Consider the following 24,134-nt stretch of genomic DNA (forward strand, 5'->3'; position numbering starts at 1 on the left):
AATTTATCAGCTCCCTCCCAGCTTCTCTTCCTTCTCTACCAACCTTGGGTTTGATGTCTGATCAATAAACAACTCATGCTATAAAACCTGTGATTGTGTTGCATCCCTATGCTTCTAACAAATCCACTCAACAAAATTTCACCTCCATCTGTTTTTAAGTAATCCAGTGGAGCATGTAAGAAGAGAAAGAAGGTTACGGGAGGTTTTAAGAAATGACATTAGCCACAGTTAATAACTGTTGAAACTGGGTAATGAATATATGAAGGTTCTTTCTATTATTGTTTCTACTTTCACATGTGTTTGAAAACGCCCATAACAGAACACTGATTTAAAATCATCACCTTGATATGCATAAAGCAAGTAAAATGTTAACTGTGGGACTTAGGTGGTGGGAATATAAGTGTTCTCTGTGAAATACTCTTCTGACTTTTCTGCGTTTTTGAAAATTCATATAATAAAATGTTAGAAAAAAATGACTATCCTCACATCACTACAATATAAAGTCTCTGCTCTTATTTCTGGACATCTTAGAGAAAAATAACCAATATGAACTTAAATCACTGAAGTCAGGTGGGCCCTCGGCAACAATGCTCAATCCTTCCATCTGTCCTTGGGTATATCCTACTGCCCTTATCCTCAGTCCTCTCCTTCACGCCCATGGAACTGTCCACTGGAGTAATCTTCAAAGAAAACCGAGGATATCAGACCTGATTTCACTCATTGCCCCACAAACTTGGATTCTCATCCTTTCTCACCTTTCTGCAAGTCCAGCCCCTCCAAGGGGCCCTCCCACCGTGCCCGCCCATTTCTTCCGGACTTTGTCCTTAAGCTCCCACTTCTCTCTCCTGGCTTCGTCCCTTCAATTTGGAAACTCAAGGTATGCCTCTCCATTCCAAAAAAATGCCTCTCCTGACACCACGTTCCCTCCCAGCTTGATTCTTTCTCATATGCCGGAAAGTGCAGACAGTCCTCCAAACTCGGTACTGCACTTACGCGTCTCCCCGTCACCCGTCAACACACCACAAGGCACCTTCTGCCCTAGCATGCGACCGCGTCTGATACGGCAGATGCACTCCCTCCCTGTCCAACACTCCGCCCCTGGCCTCCACGACTTACTCTCCAGGGTCTCTTCATACATCTCCTCTGAGTGCGCTCAAATTTTGGGAACCCGCGTGTCCCATTAACAGTCCCCTGCTCTTTCCACCCTACACAGTGTCCTGGGTGATTTCTCTCACTGCTATGGATTCAACTGTCATATCCATGCTGATAGTTCTCCAAATCCTTCTCTCCAACCTAGCCCTCTCCTCTGACGGAGACTGGTGTTGCCACTGCCTGCTGGACTTAACTCAGGTGTCCTCACAAGCTCTAAACATTGACGAGTCCCAAAATAACCTTTTAATCATCCTAAACTGCTCCTCTTTTCTGAGCTCTCTATTATCCTGCACCATCTTTCACCCGGCCACCCTTATCTCTCCCATTTCCTAGTCGCTGAATTCAGTCTAACTGAAGATTTTACCTCCTAACATTTATTTAGATTCACCCTCTGGTCTCTTTCTCTATGACCAGTTCAGACTCCCATCCTCTTCAGGAAAACCACTTCCATTTACCGTTCTTAGAACCTCCAGCTTGCTTCCCACAAATTCATCTTTCTCTCAGCAGAGTAATCTGTTAACAACATGAACACAGGCACGCCCCTGTTACAAACCCTCAAGGGTTCCACATCACCTTCAGGTGGAAGAACAAAGTCCTTAACAAGACAAAAAAGCCCTCGCCCATTTCCAAAATTAATTCCTACTCCTCCTTGGAGACTCGGAGCAGGTAAATCTTCTCTGAGAAGTTGTTCCTGATCCCACAATCTAAGTTAGCTTTCTCTGTGACCTTATGATGCATGTCAACAATGGTACTTTACACATAGCGTTATAAATGTGCTTACATCCTCTTCTTTCCCAATAGATATGAAGCTCTCTGAGGGATGGGGCAGCGGCCTATTCCTCTTAATACCCTTCAGATCATTGCCTGACGTGGTAACTGCTCAATACATTTTTTTAAATAAATGAATTTTTATATAGGAAATATTCTTCCAAAGCATTAAAAGCTGCAAGAGTACGATCCAGAATCAAATTAGTCACGTTCTTAATATCTACCTACATATTTCTGTACTTAGTAATAACAGTGTGACAACTTGTAAAAGCCTCCTCCCCTCCAAAGTATTCAAATGCTGCTCTGCCGTATCTGGCATTATAGCCTGGATGTGAGCTCAGAACAAGCCACTCAAAATGAGTTTTTCTCTTATAAGGCTTTGCAGGTGAAAATACGGGGGTGGACAAGCCTTCACAAATGGTAGGAAGGAAACCTAATAAGCATCCTGTCTATAAATCCTAATGGTTTAGTCATCAGATAATCACATCAACTTATACTCACTTCAAATGCAGTTGTGAAATGGGAAGCAGGGAACAGCAGAAACCTAACAGGAGTGGAAACTGACAAGCCATGCTGATAATTAAAAATAAGCAAAAAAACAAAAACACTAATTGTGAAAGAAGTAACAAACCCTTAGCCATGAGATCATATTAAAGCCTAAGGCTTTGATATACATAGTTCTTGAAACAGGAGGACAACTAGCTATTATGAATTAGAGTAAGAAAGTGATTTAAAGTGGCACTGTGTTCATTGGAAAATATATATGAGCACAATACCAGGGAGTTCTCAAACCCAGCAGTAACTGAAAAAACATTTTCAAGGTAATGTAATGTTTTGGAAAGAAACACAGAGCATCTCTTTGTTGAATGTATTGGTAATTTTTTTCTCCAACTTTTCTTCCAATCTTTGTAGACACTACTGAAGAGCACTCACCTACATTCCCAAATTAATATTAAGTATAAAGTACACGGTGGCATAGCTCACCTACAGCTAAATCTTTCACCTCTTACATAAATAAAGCACATGGGGCTTCCCTGGTGGTGCAGTGGTTAAGAATCCACCTGCCAATGCAGGGGACACGGGTTCAATCCCTGGGCCGCGGAGCAACTAAGACCATGTGCCACAACTACTGAGCCTGTGCTCTACAGCCCATAAGTCACAACTACTGAGCCCACGAACCGCAACAACTGAAGCCCGCGTGCCTAGAGCCCATGCTCCGCAACAAGAGAAGCCACTGCAATGAGAAACCTGCACCAAAAAGAAGAGTAGCCACCGCTCCCCACAACTAGGGAAAGCCCATGCGCAGAAACGAAGACCCAAAACAGCCAATAAATAAAATAAATAAATAATTAAGAATAAATAAATAAAGCACGAGTGATGAGTGATGATGTAGAGGTTATTTTTGTGTGTAATATTTTGTGTGTAAATATTTTATTGTATTGTTCTAAAAAGTGACCAGACTCTTTAAAATTAAAAAAAAATATTTATCTTAGCGTAAACCAATACTTACTCATTCTGAAAAAGTTAGAAAGCAGAACTAAGCAAAAATGGAGTAAAAATCACATAGAGATCTCTAATATACCTTAGTATATTTCCTAGACAGACATTTTTCTACAAATGTTTACCAAAAATGGGATAACAATGTACTACTCTATTTTACCACCTAACAATACATCACAACCTATTTCTAAAACATTAAACATTCTTTTACAACATTTAAAACAACTGCATAGTAAAGCATTATCTGGATTATATAAATATTTGTTTAAAACTATGCCCTACTCTCCATCTAAGTTGATCCCAGTTTTTCTTTATTATAAACTATGGCATGCAAGTAATCTTTCTGCAGTAATGGAAATATTCTATATCTTGAGAGAGTGACAGTAAATATCTGTCAAAACTGATCAAATTCTGTACTTAAGAACTGCATTTCAGTGTATATTAATTATATCTCATTAGTTTTAAATAGGAAAGAAAAAACCATGCTGTGATGGACATCCTCATACTTAAATCTTTTGCAAGTTAACTTCCTAAGCATCAATTTCTTGGACTGAGATTGCTGAATCAAAGGGTACATATATATGTTTGTAAAACATTTAATATTCACTCATTTGTTCACTCAAAAATATTTACTGAGTAAACACTTTAGCCAAGACATTGCCAAGTTGCCTTCTAAAGTAATAAACTCACTAGTAAATTGCTTAATTTGTGTCAATACTGCATTTCACACTTTTAAAAGAGGTCCTCCCTTGATCAGATTTTTTAAAATATCCTTATTTCTTGCTTTTTAGGAAAACTATTAGTGAGAGTAGAATGTTTTCCCATGTGTTTATTGATCATTTGTATTTCTTATCTCTACTATCTCTACTTCCTCTCACTGGTGTTTATTCTTTACTTACTGATTAGAAAAGGCTTGTTCTTCACGTTTCAAATACCTTTTCAAAGCTTCTCCTTGGTCTTTTAAAAATTCTGCTTAGAGAAGTTCTGATAGTAAGAACATTTACCTTTTTATTTTTGGTTGCGCCGCACACCTTGTACGGTCTTAGTTCCCTGACCAAGGATTGAACCTGGGCCCTTGGCAGTGAAAGCACTGAGTCCTAATCACTGGAATGCCAGGGAATTCCCAAGAACATTTACATTTTTATGTAGAGAGTCAGATTTGTCATTTTTCATCTTTATGTTTTTTGTCTTTGGTATCATACTTAAAACACTCTTCCCCATCCCCAGAAAACATAAATACTCAATATATATATACTCTCTGATGCCCACTGTTCATGATCAGAGGGCTAATTCCATCACTGCCTGGGACACTGCTACATATACAGAATTCCCACCTTGGTGAGCAATCCCTTCACTGTTGGTTTGCCCTCAGGTTGGAGGAAAAGGGGGTTGGCAGCTTGTACCCGAAGAACGTTCTGTAACACTTTAATCCACTCCTCCAATATATTGGGAGAATCTGCAGTCAGATAGTATGTGTGCTTTTCAGTGGTCAGCTAGAATGGGATAAGAAAGAGATAGGAAAGGAAACTCTGAAGATTTTAGGATATTAGCATTTCCTTGTGCATTCTTCAAACATCACTACCTAACATAGAAACAAACACGCTGAACCTTGAATCCTGGGTTCTAAAAAAATGATTCTATAGATCAGGAAGCATATTTTAACCACTTTGTGAGAATGACAATAACTTTTTGTTGAAATAATTTTTTTCACTTCCATTTACTTTAAAAGTCTTCATTGTATTAAGATTTGAGGTCATGATTTTTTATCTTGTTTACTCATTACATTTCCCTTTTCTCCCTTACATGTGCTACACATTCCTGGTTGTTGAAATGAGGAGCAGAGTGATTACAGACTGCAATCAAATAACACGTTTTAAGCAAATAAAGAGGAGTTATTTGTTGTGGAAATGAAATCAATTATAAACAAAACAAACCTTTCTTATAGAAGAAAAGGAATTCTTAGAATATGTGATCAGATATTATGAACTCAAAATTTCTCAGGCTCAAATTAGCCACATTTCAAAAATTCCAAATATTTCCAGAAGCCTACAAATGACTCTTATCTGCCATGTTCCAAGACAAAGCTTTCCCTGATTCTCCTTTCTACAGTTTTGGGCAGTTCTCAGGCATTATCTACTGGAAACACTGATAATGTACCTTTCTAATAAACTATTGTATTCTACCCTCCAAAGGAGCAAGATAGGAAAATAATGATTATTAAAGACATTTTAGACATAAAGCGTTTGAATTTTAAATTACATATGCCAAACTATCTCTATAGTTTTTTTTTTTTTTCTTTAATTTAACAAAGGTTTCTAGCAAGATGGCATTATGTGTGGGTGACATGGTCGGCAGCTACCTCTGTGGTATGACTCAGTGGGAACTAGGACAACCCCTCTGCTCACCAATGTCCTTCCCACTTAGGTGTTACAGCACCTGAAGCTCATAGAACTGCCATTTTCTGGTTCTGTATTAAATTGCAAACACTTCTGAATTTAACAGTACATTAAATTATGAATATCTTATTGGGAATTCATTTATCAAATAACCCTCCCCTAAAATAGCTTGACAGTTTGAGAACTGAAAATGGCTGGGAGGGTTAGTGTGAGCAAAGAACATTGTAAAGGGTCAAGGGCAAAGAAAGTGTAGAGGTGAGCTACTCACATATACTCAGCTAATATAGTTTTAATTAAGAAGTCCTGGGGTTTCACACCTTTTGGGGGCATCAAACGGACCCCAAGATGGAAAAAACAAACACCTGAACACCCAATTTCCACTCGATTAGCTTACATAATTGAGAACTGAGTTTCACATGATACAAAAAAGAAAAAAAAAAAGTACCTGAACTGTTTGTTTGTTATCTCCTCTTAAAACGCTGCAGGATGCACTAAGTTCAATATGGCCCTGGGGTTTTCTGATGACATCACTCTGTGTGAAAGGAAGAAAACCAATGCAAGGTGATTACCTATAATAGTCATAATAAGAAATGCTTTGTGTAATTAATTGCATTACATGGAAGAAAATCAATCAGGAGTCTGATTTATAGTTTGAGGACTTCAGTTCTAAATAACAAGCAATTTCCACTCACCGGAGATTTATAGTAAAGTAATTCACCACCTTTAAGAACAAACCATCTTCGCTTCCAAGTCTTGACTTTACCACTCATCTTTAATAAGTAGCCAGATTTTTCTAGCGGTTCCTAATTAAAGAGATTTAAAAAAATATTTAAGTTTCCCTTTGGAGGCTCAAACTAACAGTCATTAATGTTTGGGGGAAAAAAAACCGAATTCAGTGTTTACGTTTTTCCCATTATCACTGGAAGATGAGCCAGTTTTCAGGAGCTTCTGCTCTGGCTGTGAGTACTCTAAGTCTGTGGAGTAAGCATCTGGGGGAAGAGCATAATCACTTTCAGAAGCCACAGAAGAGAGAGACACACCTAGATGAACACAGAAATAAATCAAGTCAGTATTTAATAACTGGGTGATCCAAATGCTGGCTGTCAGTTTTCCTAAGAAATACATCTAATCCCACATCATGAACCTTCCTAGACTAGATGTATTCCCTATGTTTGGCCATGAAGTACCTTTAAAGCAGAAAACAGAACTTATGGGTAAGGACTACCAAGCAAATCTCCAAGGAAGTCAAAGGAACATAAGTAATATTTTGGTATGCTATTTTTACATATATGAAATGTAAACAATAGCCTAATAATATCTTTTATTAAGGATTAAAAATACGTGCATTTACATACTGACATATGGGCAAACAAAATGTTGAACCTTAATTTATCAAGATTTGTACAATCATACTTTAACGCACTTAATTTTTGTAATCATTTTTAAACGAACATCACATTAAAAAAACACACAAGCCCAATACTACTAGTTTATAGATTTTGAAAAGCCTATCATAAAAGAGAAGCAATAAGACTTAGAGATATAAACAGACTATTTCATTTGCCAGCAGCTTGAATATAAAATTCAAGGGGACATTTCTCACAATAATTAACTTGCCATTTTAGAAAACAACTTGCAAGTTTCAAGCTACATTTGGAGAGTCACTACAATTGGAAATTTTGAAAATATTACATAAAATCAAGGACTTAAGTCATTATTCATTACAGTATCTGGAAATTTTTAAAGTATTTATTAACATTTAAGGGACATATTAGGACCATGTCACTATATTATTCCTCTTATTTACCCGACTAAGACAAGTAACGGCTGTGATAATAGTAATATCTTTATTTTTCAAAGAATTACAGAGATCTACAAAAGACCTCAGAGGTCATCCTGGTTCATGCCCTCATTCTCTAAGGAGACGAAGGTCCACAGATTAAAGGATTTGTCCAAAGTCAAAGGCAGAGGCAATGTCGGAGTGCAACTCTCAGGTTCCTAGCCCCAGGGTGCTAGGGACAGAGCAGAGAACAAAACGAATAAGTTTCTGCCCTCATGGAACACAGATTCTAGTTGGCAGAGACAGACATAAAACAGGGAGTAAATGCTATGGAAAAATAAAATGTAGGGCGGGCTGAAAGGAATAAACAGAGCTCGCAGTTAGAGAAGGGCAAAGGACTGCATTTGAATGGTGTGGTCAGGGTGGATCTCATGGAGAAGTGGCTGAGCCAAACACTGAAGGAGGCAAAGGAACCAGCCATCAAGACATCTGGGGGAAGAATATCAGGTAGAGCAAACTATGCGAAGGTCCTAAAATAAAAGCACACCTGGCATATTCCAGGAACAGCAAAAGGGTCTGGGTGGCCAGAGCTAAGCAAGAGAGAAGACAGGAGGAGATGAGGTTGAAGACATCAAAGAATCACATAATACCTTATAGTCTTTATAAGGATTCTTTGCAGTGTTCTGAGCAAAAGTGTGCTGTAACTTGATTCTGGCTGTCAAGGGAGCAAGGCAGTAGCAAAAAGACAGATGGAAGCCCAAAATATTAAACCTATGAGAGCTGAACAGCTCCTGTTGAAGCTGAGGGGTGTGGGAGTACCTAGAGGTTCCATGGAACACAATTTGAAAACCAACATACTGTGCCCCATTAAAGGCTTCTGTAAAATACAGATGTCATTTAACGTGACTCTATAACTTGTATGCCAAAAATTTCTTCAAAATCCACAAAAATCGTAGACATGCCCAAAGTAAGTTTTGTTGGTTCCCATCTTAATATCAGATTAACTACCACATTTTTTGGTGTATTCTCTGCCATTTAGCAGTGTAACAAATTTAGCTGAAATAAGTCCATCCTATAAATTACCCAAAATCACGCAGTAACTATAAACGAGAAACCTCATTTAAGCCAAGTATCTCACTTTATTCCCATGATGAAGTGCTCTCTCTTTTACAGATACGCTTTAAAAAAAAAAAAAAAAAAAAAGACTACTGTCTTGTCTGGAATCATAAAAACAATTCAGAAGAGAATTAGGACTAAAATATAAGCATCTTAGTCCTAGGTGAATACTCTTTTCACTGAGTAGAAGGCAGTACTTTGATTTATTTTTAAAGTCCTATTACAGAGATAAAATTCCCACTAAATATTCTGACTTATTTGGAGCTGTCTTGTATGCTTGAGACTTTCCCTTACCTCGTTTCATGGCCCTGGGGCTGCCTGGCCCACTCCGACCGCGAGAGTCTGACTCTGAAGTCCGGGAGCTGGATCTGGAACTATCTTCTTCCTCTGACCCCGAGGAGTCATCCAGGAACGGGCTGCTGCTTATCTGGGTCGCCTTCTAAAAAAAGGCAGAACAGCCTCCCTATGTTCATCCTTAAAATCACCTCTTTCTTTAGGTATAGAATGTTTTACTGGAAGTTATGGAAAAAGATTTTTTAAGGGCTACAAGAAAATATTTTGCCATTATCAAAGTCATGTTGTTAAATTCCAAATTCCAACTAGCAAGGCATTTGTCAATTACAAAAGATTCCTAAGAACATAAGACTGTTAATAACTGACGATACTTTTTTCCCCTGATACTTATTTTAATTAGATACTTCATACAAGGGAGGGGAACACTGGCAGTGATACAAAGATCTTTCTATATTAAGTGTTTTCATTACATCATTAATACTGTTTCCTGTAAATAATTAACAGCCATGGAGGGGGTGAAGACTCACATGTAGCATTACAAAAGTGTAGCATATCAGACCTCTAATACTCTGATAAGAATAAATATCTTCTCTAGATCTTTCCATTTCTTCTCCTTTAATAATACGCTAGTGTGAGCTTCTAAAACTCCCTATAAAGGGACGGTCTATGTAAAACGTCAAGAATGGAATCTGGAGCTTGAATAAAGAGTTTTCTTGATCCCTCGTGAAGAGCCCCACATGTTTAACAATAACAATAATAAGTTACCCCCTTCAAAGTTGTATACACTGGGGTTGTCATATTCTTGTATATCAGTGATGTATAAAGTCCTGATGTGGTATAAGAAAGCATTGCAACAGAATCTGAAACAGAAAACAAAATGATTAAAAAAAAAAAACCCTTCTAACTAGCACTTATGTCTATTTCTTATGAATGTGAATTAGCAAAATTTCCAATTGAAGAGAAAGTGGATGAACACACAATATTCATTACACAGTCTACTTTAAGAATTAGGGCATTTACAGTTTTAATTATACACTCTCTTACATGGTTCATTATGTCCTCAGGTGTGCTAGTTCCCCCACTAGACTGTAAGCTCTTTGAGAGCAAGGATCTTAGATTTTATTTCTTTGGCATCTCCATCCAGCTCACAATGGGCAGAAATAAGTACAAACACCTGCTGACTGATTCAGTGAGCAGTACCCTATGAAGATATTCTCTGATTATTCAAAGCCCTATTACTGACATGGTGTTAAAACATCATCACTTTTAAACCTTTATCAGGTGAACCTCAGATTGAAAGGTCAGAATATATTTCCTGAGAGGCAAGAACAGAAGATAGCTGAAAAGAAATAGAACAACAATCATCACCTCTAAGATATGGATCAGAGGTAGGATAGGGAAGGGGCCAGTAGAAGGAACGACAGAACAATTTCTCTTTTTATTCCAGACAGTTCTCTGTTGTTTGGTTTTATTTTTCATAATGAACATGCATTATTTCTATAATAACTTTTTGAAGAGAGAAAGAAAAGAGGAATGTGTTTTAAACTCTAGAAAAAGAAGACATAGAGATCAATATTTTTACAATTTTAAACAACTGAAACTCCACAGTTTCTTAGCTTTAGCCTCTTTTGGGTAAAAACATGAGGTACTTGCTACATGATAGCTGAACATCTATGTGGCCCTACACTGAGTAACGTGAATTTCAATTTAAAAATATAAATCAGCAACCTTAGAAACCATTTTCCAAAAGCTGGCAAAACTGTATTTATTCCAATGACTTTAGACATTTAGGAAGTTCTTGGCAAGTGAAATGGCAACACAAAATCACTTATTTTTTTTAAACATTTTTTATTGTAGTAAAAAAAGCACATAAGATAAAATTTTCCATCTTAAACATTTTTAAGTGCATAGTTCAGTTAGCGTTAAGTATATTCACATTGTTGTGAATCAGATCTCCAAAACTTTTTTATCTTGAAAATCTGAAACTCTGTACCCATTAAGCAACTGCCCCCCTTTCCCTATTCCTCCTAACCCCTAGGAACCACAATTCTATTTTCTGTTTCTATGAATCTGACTACTTCAGATACCTCATATAAGTAGACTCATACAGTATTTGTCTTTTGTGACAAATACTTATTTCACTTAGCATAAAGTCCTCAAGGTTCATCCACATTGCAGCATGCAAAATCACTTACTTTTATTAACATTCTCCATATTGAAGGCCTCAGACATTCGAATGCCTGATTTGGCTACAGCATAAATTCTGCTTTCCTAATGTAAAAGAGAGATTTAAGCTGGTTATTTGATGCAAAGAAACAATTACTTTCAATACACATGTTTTTCATTTGTTCTTCATTTAACAGTCACCAGAGTACACATCATTATAGAACTGTCATCAGTGCCAACTAAAATATGCTACTGTGGACAGCACTGCAGAATTTTTTCCCCATTCATTAGTCACTCCATTATTTATCTTTGTTCCCAAATTTTTGCTTGGTATTTTAAATTCTTTCAAAGAGATAGGAAAAAAGTAAGAGAAAGCTTATTCACAATCACTGACTATTCACAAATACCACCATTAATATTCCACCATTTCAGAACATGGTTAAAGAAAAAAAAAAGGAAAACACTGAATGGCTGTAACATGAAGCCAGAAACCATTTATTATCATTGACTACACACAAATATTATCTTTAATATTCTACCATTCTAGAATACTGTTAAAGAGAAAAAGAAAGCCAAAACTTGAAGTCAGAAAGCACATACAGAGTATCATGAAGTGCTATCACGTTCATATTTCAATGCACATTTCAATGAAGTAGAAGAAATACCTGAGGTCAAATAATAAGTGAATTTGAGAATTGCAGTGGAATTTATATGATCTTGTTCCAAAAGTAGGCTGTTATTTTGCTTTCTCTTCTTCTCTGAGAGAGATTTCTGAAATGGGTACTAGAAGACTATTAGCCCTGCCCCCTGTGAGAAAAGGGACTCCAGGTTGTTCCTAATGCATAGATCACCAGGTCCTGAACTTTGTAACACACCTAACCTGGACAGTTGTCTGGATCAAGACATACTGGGTAACTATGGGTGGGACTGTGCTAGCCAGGGATCTGTGAGGCAATGTGCATGAGACCTGTAACCATCTGAAACACTTTAGATTGAAGAATGGCTAATGGAATGTATCAGAGACAGCTTCTCTGAGAGTGTGATGGTGAGATATACACAGAGAGACAAACAGCAGAGAGGACAGAACAAAAAAACATATAAAAATAAGGTAGTAAGTGAGGCTCTTAGAAGCCACGAGAGAGCGAAATAGAGTAGTTAGCAGTTGTGAGAGAAGCAGAGAGTCACTGCAGACAGGAGAGGACAAGCTAAGCCACTGGACCAGGTACAATGGGTGTCACCTGTTTCTAAGGAGTTGACCATCAGAGGTGCTGCTGAGTGACATCACATGTTGTCCTGCTAGAGTGGCTACTGTATTTTTGAATGATATTCCAGTTCAATAAGAATTGGCTATGCCTTTAAATAAACTTTTAAAAATCCTTAAAATAAACTCTCATAAATTGAAATGACTAGAACATATCTCTTTAACTTGAAACTTGAAAATACCCAACAAGTAGAAATAAAACCTCAAACTTGGCCTGTCTGCTAGAAGGCTTTTGCAAAGCAATACTACTTTTTCAGTACTGGATAGCTTCAGAAGGCAAGGAGAAGAGAAAAAGGCAAAAAAAGTAATAAAAATGGCTTGCCAAATAAAATGAACGTGAAAGTCTAAGCTAAATCTCTGAAAAGCTCAACATAACATAAGAAGCTAAATTTCAGCTCCTAACTGCCTAAAGGGTAATCTCTTGGAATTCCAGAGATTTACATGCCAGTAAAGTCCATTTTTTATGCTATCCAGAATTTAGTAACAAACTGCAGGCAGTTTCATGTCGACTTTGCAATGAAATGTTCTTTTGAAAGTAAGTAAGAGCAGATACATCTCAAGGTCTGAATTTATACTAGGAAAACATAGTTGTCTTAACTTGCTTAAAATTGCTTTGGTCACTAAATAAGAAATAATGACAGAATATGACTCCAAAACCCAAAAAATGCCACAACCAAGTTGATTCTCTGAAGGCCAAAGGTTAAATTATGTCAATATGTGAAGGAAAACTTCAAATACAAAACAGATAATTTCACTCTGTTTCAAATATAGGAAGAATTTTTTTAAATCTAGAGATTCCTAAGAAGAATCATACAATTAAATGGGTTACTTACTATATTAATGGTCAATGCTTCAATGGAAGAAATTTTAATCTATTCTAGATACACAGGAAGATGCTTTCAGTTAAAGCAATGGATTTATAAGTTCATGAAGAGGGCTTCCCTGGTGCTGCAGTGGTTAAGAATCACCTGCCAATGGAGGGGACACGGATTCGAGCCCTGGTCCGGGAAGATCCCACATGCCACAGAGTAACTAAGCCCGTGTGCCACAACTATTGAGGCTGGGCTCTAGAGCCCGAGAGCCACAACTATTGAGTCCACATGCCACAAATGCTGAAGCCCGTGCTCTGCAACAAGAGAAGCCACCGCACTGAGAAGCTCGCGCGCCGCAACAAAGAGTAGCCTCCACTTGCCACGACCAGAGAAAGCCACACACACACAGCCAATAAATAAATTAACTACTTAAAAAAATAAGTTCATGAAGAGTAAAATTAAATTTCCTTTAAAGTCAATCAAGTAAATACTTAAGTTCAGAACTAGATGACCAGTAAGCACCCTGGTCCAGAGTTCACCCACAAGTATTACACAGTTAGGGAGAACCCTTCTTCCCCACTCCGATGTTTCCCTCCATGTGGAGGGAGCTCTAAAAATCGAACATTCCTGATCTCTAGCCAATGGTTCACTTTCTCCTCTCCAAGAAGGAGTGGCTCAATGCGACTGGAAAGCCTGGAAGGAAAAACTGGACAGCAAAGCCCGGCCCCTTCCCCTCTCCTTTCTCTTGAGAAGCAGCGATGTGCAGGAAACAACCGTTTGTTCTTTCTCCAGATTGGAAGCTTTACAGGAGCTGGACCTCCCTGGAGGGAGTGCTACCTGGGCCCCGGGTGAATAAATCCAGCTTTTTCCCGGGTGCAGTATTGGCTCCTTTGCCCACCAATTCTCTAAAATCTGTTTTATCAGTAATAAAGGTAACATTTTGATCTCCCATTTGTCTTATCCTTGTCTTATTTCTCGACTGGTTTGGGGGAAAGAGAAGGGGAAACTGAATTCTAAAAACTGGGAATTGTCAGAACAAAGCCAGACTGGAAAAGAAAGAGGAAAATTAGTAAAGTAAAACCTGAAAATGAGTGTTGAGATAAAACGAGTGTGCTGTGCGTTGCACACAGCACGTAATTTACCCAAGAGGGAAAGCGGTGCAGGGGAGGAGTTGGAGGTTTGCCACAGGCCGCCTTCTTTGCTGAGTCGCAGGTTTCCTGGTCGTCTGAACACCGGGATTCCAGGCAGTCACAGGAAAATAATCCATCATCACAACTAGTGTCCATATTCTCTAAAATTTCTGTACTGTCGCCATCAACTAGATCAAGATCTGTTTCCTGAGGTCTCAATGGCCGTATCATACTTATAGCATTTCTGTTTGTACCAAACATCCTGTCGGAACTTAACTGTGGCTGGCTTAGGTGTCTTCTGGCTAGAGCTACACTTAAGCTGAAAACATTAGGAATCCTTAATTTGGGGGGTGGCAGGTTTGAGGAAGGCACTAGCTCTGTGCCTTTTCCAGGGAGTGAGTTAGGATGTTTTGGACTCAAAGCTGGGGTCAGAATAGGGCTTGGAGTGTTGGCTTCACTCGATGAAGATGAATAATCCAGTCTCTGAGACTGAAATTTTTTTTTTTTTTTTTTTTTTTTTTTTTTTTTTTTTTTTTTTTTTTTTTTTTTTTCCTCAATTATTATTTTATTTTATTCCCTTGGGGGGTACACCAGGCTCAATCAACTGCCTCCATACACATATCCCCATATTCCCTCCCCTCCCCGACGCCCCCCCCTCGACTCCCCCCCACCCTCCCTGCCCCAGTCCTCCAAGGCATCCTCCTGAAATTTTTTATTCAGTTCATCTGAGGAGCTGTCGTGCTCCTTTTTACTTGATTCGGAATTTCCCTTTCCAAGAGGACAATTCTGAGCTTTCCACTGTGCCTCCTGTTGCCAAGAATACAGCTTCTTGTGTTCTGGTCTCTTTATGCCAAAAGTCTCTTCTTCAAATATAGAACTGCTGTCATCAGAGGCTGTCAGATACGTCTCACTGCCCATTCTGCTACACTGGACCCCTTCCTCTGATGTGTGGCTGGAAAGGGTGGACGTGTACCTGGACTTGGATCTTCCCTTGCTTCCATCGTCCTCATCAGAACTCCAGTCACTCCCGGGAGCCCCAGAATTCTGGGATATGCCACCATCCATCACAAAGCTTGTCCTTATTTTCCGATTCTGCTCTGAGACACAAGGAGCTTGATGCACTGTTCTCTGACCTCGGTTGTTTTCTTGAATTTGGTTATCGACAGACTTTTCTGGAATTTCCATTTCTAGAAAAGCATACATTATATTGGCATGCTGCCTTTAATCATACAATCTTTCTGTATGCTTAGCTTTATATAACTACGTTGTACAAACTGAAATTTCCATATGAGTCAAGTTAATTTACATTATCCTTTTTTAGTCATGTGCCTTTTTTAAACCCAAGTTTGAAAACTATAAGCTTTCTATAAAACACTGAGCCCTTACACTTCAATAGAATAATATCAAAATGAAACTGCTTTTTACAAAGAAACACGGAGGGAAAAAAACTGACAATAGTCTAGGGCAAGATAATACAAGAAGCAAAATGAAAAATAGGGCAACACTGACTATCAAAGAAAGCAGCCACTAAAAAAATGGACACCATTAATTCTGTTTTAGAAGCAAAGAAAATGACAACCCTTTCTACTAAATTTCAAAATTATCATAAATAAAATTAAACATAATAAATATAAAGCTATAGTTTAAAAAAAAACTTTGTTCCCAAGCTTCAGTACATGAAATATGCAAAACCATGAAGAAAACATACATAGAGAAAAGCTTTATTCACTCTACTTTTGGTTTAATCATAACTGCAAAATGTGTCTTTATGATAAAAAATAACAGTCTTTAAAATGCCCTTAGATAGGCTTATTTTTGTTTATAACATAATTAATAGAATGAACCATAGACTTCATGAACAGTGAACTAAAAATTTAGAGTGAAGAGCACAAAAGAAACTTTGAAAACATAAATAGAACCTTCATAATTAAGGATATAAAGGCTGAACAAATAAACTCCACAATTTGGTATCAAGCAGTTTGTTAAATCTGCAAATGAGCGAGAGCTGCAGTACAGGCAACCTCAACTGTACTGAGCGGTACTCAACTGAGTATTAGAAAGTGGGAAAAAGACTAAAATGACTTCTCAAAAAAGAAAAAAAATTCAGGTAATGGCATTAAAAACAAGTACCAAAGGAGCCTTCTGGGTGGAAAAACTTTATGTAGTTTTCAGAATTTCATAACCAAGCATTGAGACATTTCTTAGGGCTATAATTTTTCTCCTTTGGAGGAAGGAAGCAGGAACTGAAAATAGAGAAGATACAAGTTCAAGTCTCTCTAAAATATTTGGGAAAAGTCATACTAGTGGTGGCAAAGCAGCAGCCTCATAACAAAGCAAAATTTAGAGGGGCTTTGAGGCTAAAAGAAGGGTAGAAATCTGCACACAGGTCCAGAGTTTAAATTTCTGGCAAATATTTTCCTCTTTGAGGCGATAAAGGGAAAATCAAAGCAGTTGCTAAATTGTCACCCGGTGTTCTTTTTCTTTATAAGTTTCCTGCATCATATTTAATTTAGTATTGAATATTAGATAATTTTTTAATACTTTAAATAAATAATGAATAGAAAGTTCATACTTCTAATCTGAAACTCAGTTAAAACAAGTAGGTATGACTGTACATTTAAAAATTTTAACTATTATTGCTACCTATTGCAGGAAAAAGTATCAAGAAGGGAAAACCAATTTTTCCTATGCACAAGGGGTAAGGAGTCTCAAAAAACACACAAGATAACTAGATACACAGAGTTAAATACTGTATTGCTCTTTAGAAATAGTCTCATAAAACATCAAGTTGTCGTGAAAAAAATAAGGAAAATGAAGCTATATTTTCATTAATCTTAGCAAACGATTTTCCCTTTTTAAAAAAATGTCAAAGTAAATTACTCTAGTCCATAAATACCTTCTATGTCTTTTCCTTCAGTGAACGCTGGTTCTTTAGATGATATCTTGCACGTTTCCTCAGGTTTTACAACTTGAGGAGGACTTCTTGCGCGGGACAAAAAGCATCCAAAGGTCAGACTGCTTAGCCGCTGGCCTTCTGAAAGCTTTGGTGTGGAGACAGTGGACAACTTCTTTCCCTGAACTTCTGCAAGATCATTAACCAAAATCAAGATCTGAATTTTTTATAACAGTTTATTAAACAGAGAATCAAAGCATATAAAAAAGTGGACAAATCACTCCTTATACCAGAAAAAAGCCCGAAGTTCATCTTTGTTTATGTTTAGTAACAATGACCCCTCAATGTCTAGCATCACACAACAATATTTAAAATCTGTTTATACATTTTGAATGCACAACCTGTTTTTTAACTTCAAAGAGAAAAATTTCTAATTTCTTTAAAAGTAGTTAGTTCTCAAAGAAACCAAAATGCAGATATAAACAACTAGAAAGTTACAGCTTCTTGCAATGTCAAGTACTGGTAAATACCAATCAAGTACTGGTAAAATTTGATTGTTTGGTAATGCTACTAATAGAAAAAAGGGACTGAAGTTTTGGTTGCCAAGACAACCCGGGAAAATGTAGATGATCACTGGGGTAAATATCACAAGATCACTGGAAAAACTTTTGCTTCTCTTAGTTTTCGGTGTGCTTCTCATAAGAAAGCAGATAAAGGGGCTTGGCCTATGGTGACCACAATACAGAGAGCCTTAATCACTTCCTTAGAGAACAAAAAGGGGAGGGGGCAGTTTCTAGATGGAGAATTTAGATAGCTAGGGGAGTGATAACTTGAGCATCTAATCATGCATTTAATTCATCTTCTACGACTTGTAACATTGCTGCTTGTAAGATCAAAAGCATGGAGATCCCAGTGATAGTAAGAAAAGTCCCCAAAGAAATTAAATTCTCAACTCTGGGAGAGCACCAAAGGGTTAAGTTAAACAGCAACTGATAATTAAAATACTATAGGTGATATATCCACCTACAGTGTAGAGGGTATACACTATATAACCTTTATATATTGTATTCCTTCAGATGTATCTTTTAACATTTTCATGTTGACCATCACTAAAGGAACTAATTCATGATATTTTAATAGACATATATACATATATATTTTTAAAGTACTATGTTATATCTATGTATGTTGTATCTGTTCTTCTCCAGTAAAGTCTAGGTTCCAATGATCAATAATCCTTAGTCTCGAAGACTAAAAGGCTGCCAGTGAAGACTAGAATTGCACGCTAAGAATATCAGGGAAACAGTATTTTGTAAATAGGCTTACTATATCCAGTCTATTTCAAAGAGGGTGAATATCACAAAGACCTAAAACTTTAATTATAAATATGGAATTCCAGATCAACTATAGGAACACCTATTTTTCTCATCCTATAGGTAGAGGAAATATGTGATATAAGAAATATATTATAGTCTTCATCCATGGTTCCTGGCACACAGCTCCTAAAACCCTTGGAATTTACTAAGAGTGTTAAAAGTGACTTTTGTTTTCATAACAAGCCCTTTCAAAAACAGCTGAATACATATGAGGTGATTTCTGGAAAGCCCAAAGATGGCCTCAGGATGGGGCCTGGTTGCCAGGGGAACCAACCAAACGGGAGAGGGTTGGAAATTTCAGAAAGGGGCTGGAGGTTGAATTAATCGCCAATAGCCAATGATTTCATGAATCATGCATGCCTACGTAGTGAAACCGCCATAAAAACTCAAAAGGATGGGGTTCAGGATGCTCCACGTTGGTGAACACGTGGAGGTACTGGGAAGGTAGTATACTTAGTGAGAGCCTGGAAGCTCTGTGCCCCTTCTCCAGTATCTTGCCCTATGCATCTCTTCCATCTGGCTGTTCCTGAGTTACACCTTTTGTAATAAACCAGTAACCTAGGAAGTAAACTGTCCTACTGAGTTTTGTGAGCCTCTCTAGCACATGATCGAACCCAAGGAAGGGATCTTGGGAACCTCGGACTTACAAGTCTGTTGGACAGAAGCAGGGGTGCCACCCTGTACTTGTGACTCTGTCTGAAGTGTGTATATGTGTGTGTTCAGAGCCTGCTTGGAGGCAGAGGTGGGTAGTTTTGTGGGGGTGAGGGATCTGGTGCTACCCAAGTAGATAAGGTCGAAATTGAGTTAAATTTATAGGACAACAAGCTGGTGTCTGTTGAGAGCTGGAGAATTACTTGGTGTGGGGAAAACTTCCACACATCTCATGTCAGAAATATTAAGAGAGGGAAAACAGGAGTTTTTTCCCTTTATAAAATGACAGCAACAGGTACTAACATGCAGTAGACAAAGGGCTTTCACTTGTCCTATAATCAACAACCCCCCATAAAACCAGTAAGACACTATAACAATCACCATTTTACTTATGTAAAAAAAAAAAAAAACGGAGACATAACACACCTATTAAATTGTAGGGCATTAAAGCTGACTTCAAAGCCCAAGTTCTTTCTATCATGCCAGTATTTTTCCAACACATTCTACGAACCCCCAGGGCTATGTGGAAATGTCGCAGAGCATGCAAGAAATGCAAGAAGAGTCATGGGTGAGACCAAGTGTGCAGAACTCTGGACCCATCTCCCAATACAGTTTTTACCTATTTTATCTCTTGAGATTCTACAGGGAAAAAAATCATTTTGAAAAGGGTTCTGCTGCTAAATAAAAGTTTAAAAAGAACAGGCTATAGGTACACCCTGCTGACTCACCTCCTCTTTAGCTCAGTGTGCATTTGAGTGGCTATCATATGAACAGCATATGAAGTAAATCTCTGTCTTTAACTCTACCACCCATCCTTTGGCTTCAAAGTTAAAAAGAAAGAAAATAGCCCTAAGTATTAGAAAATGCAAAGAGTTTATTCACATTATAAAATTCTGCTCAAAATATTCAGGCTGTAAGAATTTCTACCACCATTGAGCACAATGCTACAAAGTGAAAACAGAAAATAACAAGACTGATTTTTTTTTTTAAGTAAACATACCTGAAATTAAATGTTCAAATTACCCCCTTTGGGTTATTCACTACTGTCTAGCTGTGCTAATATGGACATGTGGCTATTTAAATTTAAATGAATTCAAATTAAGTAAAATGTAAAATTCAATTCCTTAGTTGCACAAGTCATATTTCAAGTGCTCAGTAGTAAAATTCTGTATAAGCATATAAATCTAACTAGGATATCTGAGTCAAAGTGTACACACCTCGTAATTTTGACTGTACTGTTCTTATCTCTTCAGTTTGGTTTTGGTTGATCAAACGAAGATTCTGATTCTCCAATTCCAGCTAAAAGAACATAATGGTTTTCTTTTATATAGGGGTAACATTTCTAAAATGTACTAGTAAATTATAACATTTAGAAAATGTTAATATCTAATCAAACGTCAGCAAAATACGAAAGAAATAAGTAAATATCAGATGAATTTATCAGCACAGATTATCAGCCTAGATAATTATGGCTTTAATATTTTTTTTCCAGAGCTAAAAGTTTCAAATGTTTTCACCCCTATGACTTTTCCACTGTAAAGTTATTTTAAACCAAGTTATTTCAGCATTTAATCTGCCATATAAACTAAATAATGTGTACTTCTCAGATACTGAATGTACTAATTTTATGAGACATGCACATATATTCTCTAATTATTTAAAGTTAACTAGAACAAAAGTCAACTAATTAGAATGAGACTACTTAACACTGATTACTATGAGTCTATGGATATTTTTAATTTTAAAATTACGTCATTAAAGTGAAAGCTGCCTATCTCACACTTACTGAAAGCCAGCAGCACCACCAACTGATCAGAATTTTGTTTCATTTAGATATTCTGATGACTTATCTATTCAAAAGAAGTAAAAGGTAAAGAAAAGATAAATACGGCAATAAATACCTCATTCAACTTAACTGTTACCCATTCTTTGATCTTAGCTGCTTTCTCTTCTATTATTTTGGCTTCTTGAATCCTTATTTGTTTCTGAAATAACATAAGCAATTTGTTTAGTTCAAACATAAGCTCACTGGTCTGGAAATGTTACAGTCATAGATATAAAAGGCAAGTCCACTTAAAACCTGTTTCCAAGTTAAGATGTCTGCCTTTAAATTACCAAACATAGGAAAAAATGAAAATGGCTGTCCAGCAGATATAATAATAAAAGCATACATAAATACAAGGCATTTCTGGAAATGGCTTACGGTTTAAAACATGGAACAGAGGTCAACCAGGTTAGGGAGAGGAGAATCAGAAGCTCCTCTGGAGAATGGCTTATTTTCCCCTCAAGTGCTGGTTTTAAAAGGTCCAGAAAAAACAGAGACTGAGAAACTCTAGGTCACATCCACCAATCTTTAAATCTGGTTGTGGTCACAAAACTACTGAGAATGTGATTATTATATAAACCCCAGTGGGTAGGGGCTGAAAGCCACTGATCTAAAGGAACACTGATGCCCAGAGAAATGAAAAAAAAATGCTGAAAATAAGTGATCAAACATTTAACAGTTTTTTAGTGGTCATATTTAAATGACACAAAATGACCTTTTAAGTAAATAACCCTAATGCAATTTTTTTCCTAAAGATTTTTAAAAAATAAACTAAATGTTATATTTGATCTCAACAGTGTACACACTTCGAAGCAGAAGGATTAGAGTGAAAACAAACACGTTTAAAATTTAATCTTCCATAGACATTTCCAACACCCTAACAATCTAAAGCAAAAATTTATTGGAAACATTTTACAGACGTAAATGCCTGCTGGTAACCAAGTGTTCCCAACCTAAGGAGTATTGTCACATCCAAAAAGGGGTACAGACTGCCTTGAAATCATGCTGGAATTAAAGTGAATGTATTTAACGTGTACCTTTCACCAATAATGTGATGTAATCCTAGGGGGTCACTAAGTAAGATTTCTGACCAAAACGTAGAAATTTTGGCTCTTTTTTTAATCTTTGAGATTATGCATAAATGAATGCACATATTTAGGACTCTATGATGATCAAATTCTTCCTAACCTGCTCTTCAAGTTGCAGTTCCAAGTTTTGAATGATGTCATCTTTTTCCTGTATTAGGGTTTCCAGATCTTGACACTTTTTATACAATCTCGTCTCTGATTCACTGGTTTGAATATTAGCTGCTTTTAATTTTTCTTCCATAACCTGTACCTAAATTCAGAGGACAAAATATTAAAACTATGCACGTACTTAATTTATCATAGCAGTAAATTCAGAATTTTACTTTAACATTAAATAAATGCCTAAAAGGTATCATCATAAAGGGAGAACACTAAAAATAAAAAAATAAAAAACACTGAACAGCAAGTTTTAATGTATTTAACAATTATAAAGTCTGAAGACTACTTTGCCAAGTGATGTTACCCCTGAGGTGCATGAGGGTACATAAAAGATTCTCAGAATATTGCTATCGTGTGAAGAAATGTACATGCCAACTAGATCAATGATAATATGCAAAGTATTTCATATGAGCACAGAATCAGAAAGTTTCCAGCCCTCATTTTTTCATATTTAAAAAAAGTAAGGATATCAAGTAAAGTTGAGTGGTAAAATAAGACTCAGATTGGATGACCTAGTCTAACAACACATCATGGGGGGGAAAAAACTGAACTTAGATAAAAAAGATACACATTTACAACAGAAAGCAAAAGAAAAACAAAAGAACCTTAAAGCCCCAATGATGAAATCACAGAGAATAAAAAAAGTATGACAGTTAAGATATAGGTAGGAGAGTACATTCCGTGAGGGTTTATTGATTCTATACTTTAACAAATATTCACTGAACACCTGCCAAGTGCCAGGTCTATTTCAGGTCCTGGGAAGACATCAGTGAATAAAGCAGATCCCCAAATCTCTACCTGCATAGAAATTACATCCTAGTTGGTAAGAGAGATTACAAATATAATAAAGACTAAAAATCATACAGTATGTTACAGATGGCAATAAGGGTAATGGGAAAAATAAAACAAGATGAAAGATATCGTTGTATAACTAGCGGTTGTGGTGCCTCAATTTTAATGTATAAGATATACTGGCTCTGCTTGCATCTTCTGCAAAACACATTTGGGCATTAACAAATCTTTGAAGAGATATGTGTGATGCTAACGTTAGTAAAAAAGAAAATAAAGTACTGGGCACTGTATACAATATTAAGACTTTAATTTTATATACTCCAAATAAGTAATAATGTAATTTTAGTAATGTTTTAGATTATAGGGGGCAAAGAAGAAAAATATGTAAAGGCATTTGAGAAATGAAAGATGATAGTTAAGATGAAAAACAAACTATTAAAATATCTCTGAAAAATCACAATGAATCTAATTAAAGCTCAAAAATACTTGATTAATGAGGGCTCCTAGAAGGAGAGTGTTAAGGTTAGTTTGGTTTTGTTTTTTTTTACCACGAATACAAAGTTTCATCTGTGGGTTCACTGTATAAATGTAAATTCAACACAAATGCCAAAACCGTCCTATTTAAATACCACCTACATGGCTGGACACTATGAAAATAAAAGTAGATCCAAAAAATAGAAGAAAAAACATATTCTACTATCCAAATGAAAATTTTAAGTTATTTTAAGATTTAGATTTTTTAACATAACATAGCAGGCTTTCTGCAGGAACTTCAGACCAAGAAGTCAAGGACAAAGGCCTGTATCAGAGATGCTGTTATGAAAAAAGCCAGAGCGGGACAGAGATCTGGACAGTAAATACCAAAGGTCAATCTTAAAATGGTATAGCCAGTTCCATACAGGGTATTCTGTAGCTGTGGAAGCAGGGAAAGAAGAGCAGAGACCAAGTGAAAAATGGTAGTTCTCCTCCAAGGAG

At 36.8% G+C, this 24,134-nt stretch overlaps 1 protein-coding gene across 1 annotated transcript in view; it reads right to left on the reverse strand.

Moving 5' to 3' along the window:
* Window positions 1-24,134, reverse strand: part of PLEKHH2 (pleckstrin homology, MyTH4 and FERM domain containing H2) — a 104,493-nt gene that overhangs the window by 45,695 nt on the left and 34,664 nt on the right. The window contains exons 4-16 of the mRNA XM_057743217.1: window positions 22,309-22,458; window positions 21,197-21,280; window positions 20,513-20,594; window positions 17,272-17,457; window positions 15,072-15,562; window positions 14,388-14,858; window positions 11,202-11,277; window positions 9,772-9,866; window positions 9,007-9,151; window positions 6,720-6,856; window positions 6,509-6,619; window positions 6,262-6,348; window positions 4,755-4,913 (exon numbers count right to left, since the gene is read on the reverse strand). Of these exons, the coding sequence (XP_057599200.1) occupies window positions 4,755-4,913; window positions 6,262-6,348; window positions 6,509-6,619; window positions 6,720-6,856; window positions 9,007-9,151; window positions 9,772-9,866; window positions 11,202-11,277; window positions 14,388-14,858; window positions 15,072-15,562; window positions 17,272-17,457; window positions 20,513-20,594; window positions 21,197-21,280; window positions 22,309-22,458 (2,274 nt within the window). The remainder of the gene's footprint in view (window positions 1-4,754; window positions 4,914-6,261; window positions 6,349-6,508; window positions 6,620-6,719; window positions 6,857-9,006; window positions 9,152-9,771; window positions 9,867-11,201; window positions 11,278-14,387; window positions 14,859-15,071; window positions 15,563-17,271; window positions 17,458-20,512; window positions 20,595-21,196; window positions 21,281-22,308; window positions 22,459-24,134) is intronic.

This window comes from Hippopotamus amphibius, chromosome 7 (genome assembly GCF_030028045.1).
Source record: "Hippopotamus amphibius kiboko isolate mHipAmp2 chromosome 7, mHipAmp2.hap2, whole genome shotgun sequence".
NCBI classification, from domain to species: domain Eukaryota; kingdom Metazoa; phylum Chordata; class Mammalia; order Artiodactyla; family Hippopotamidae; genus Hippopotamus; species Hippopotamus amphibius.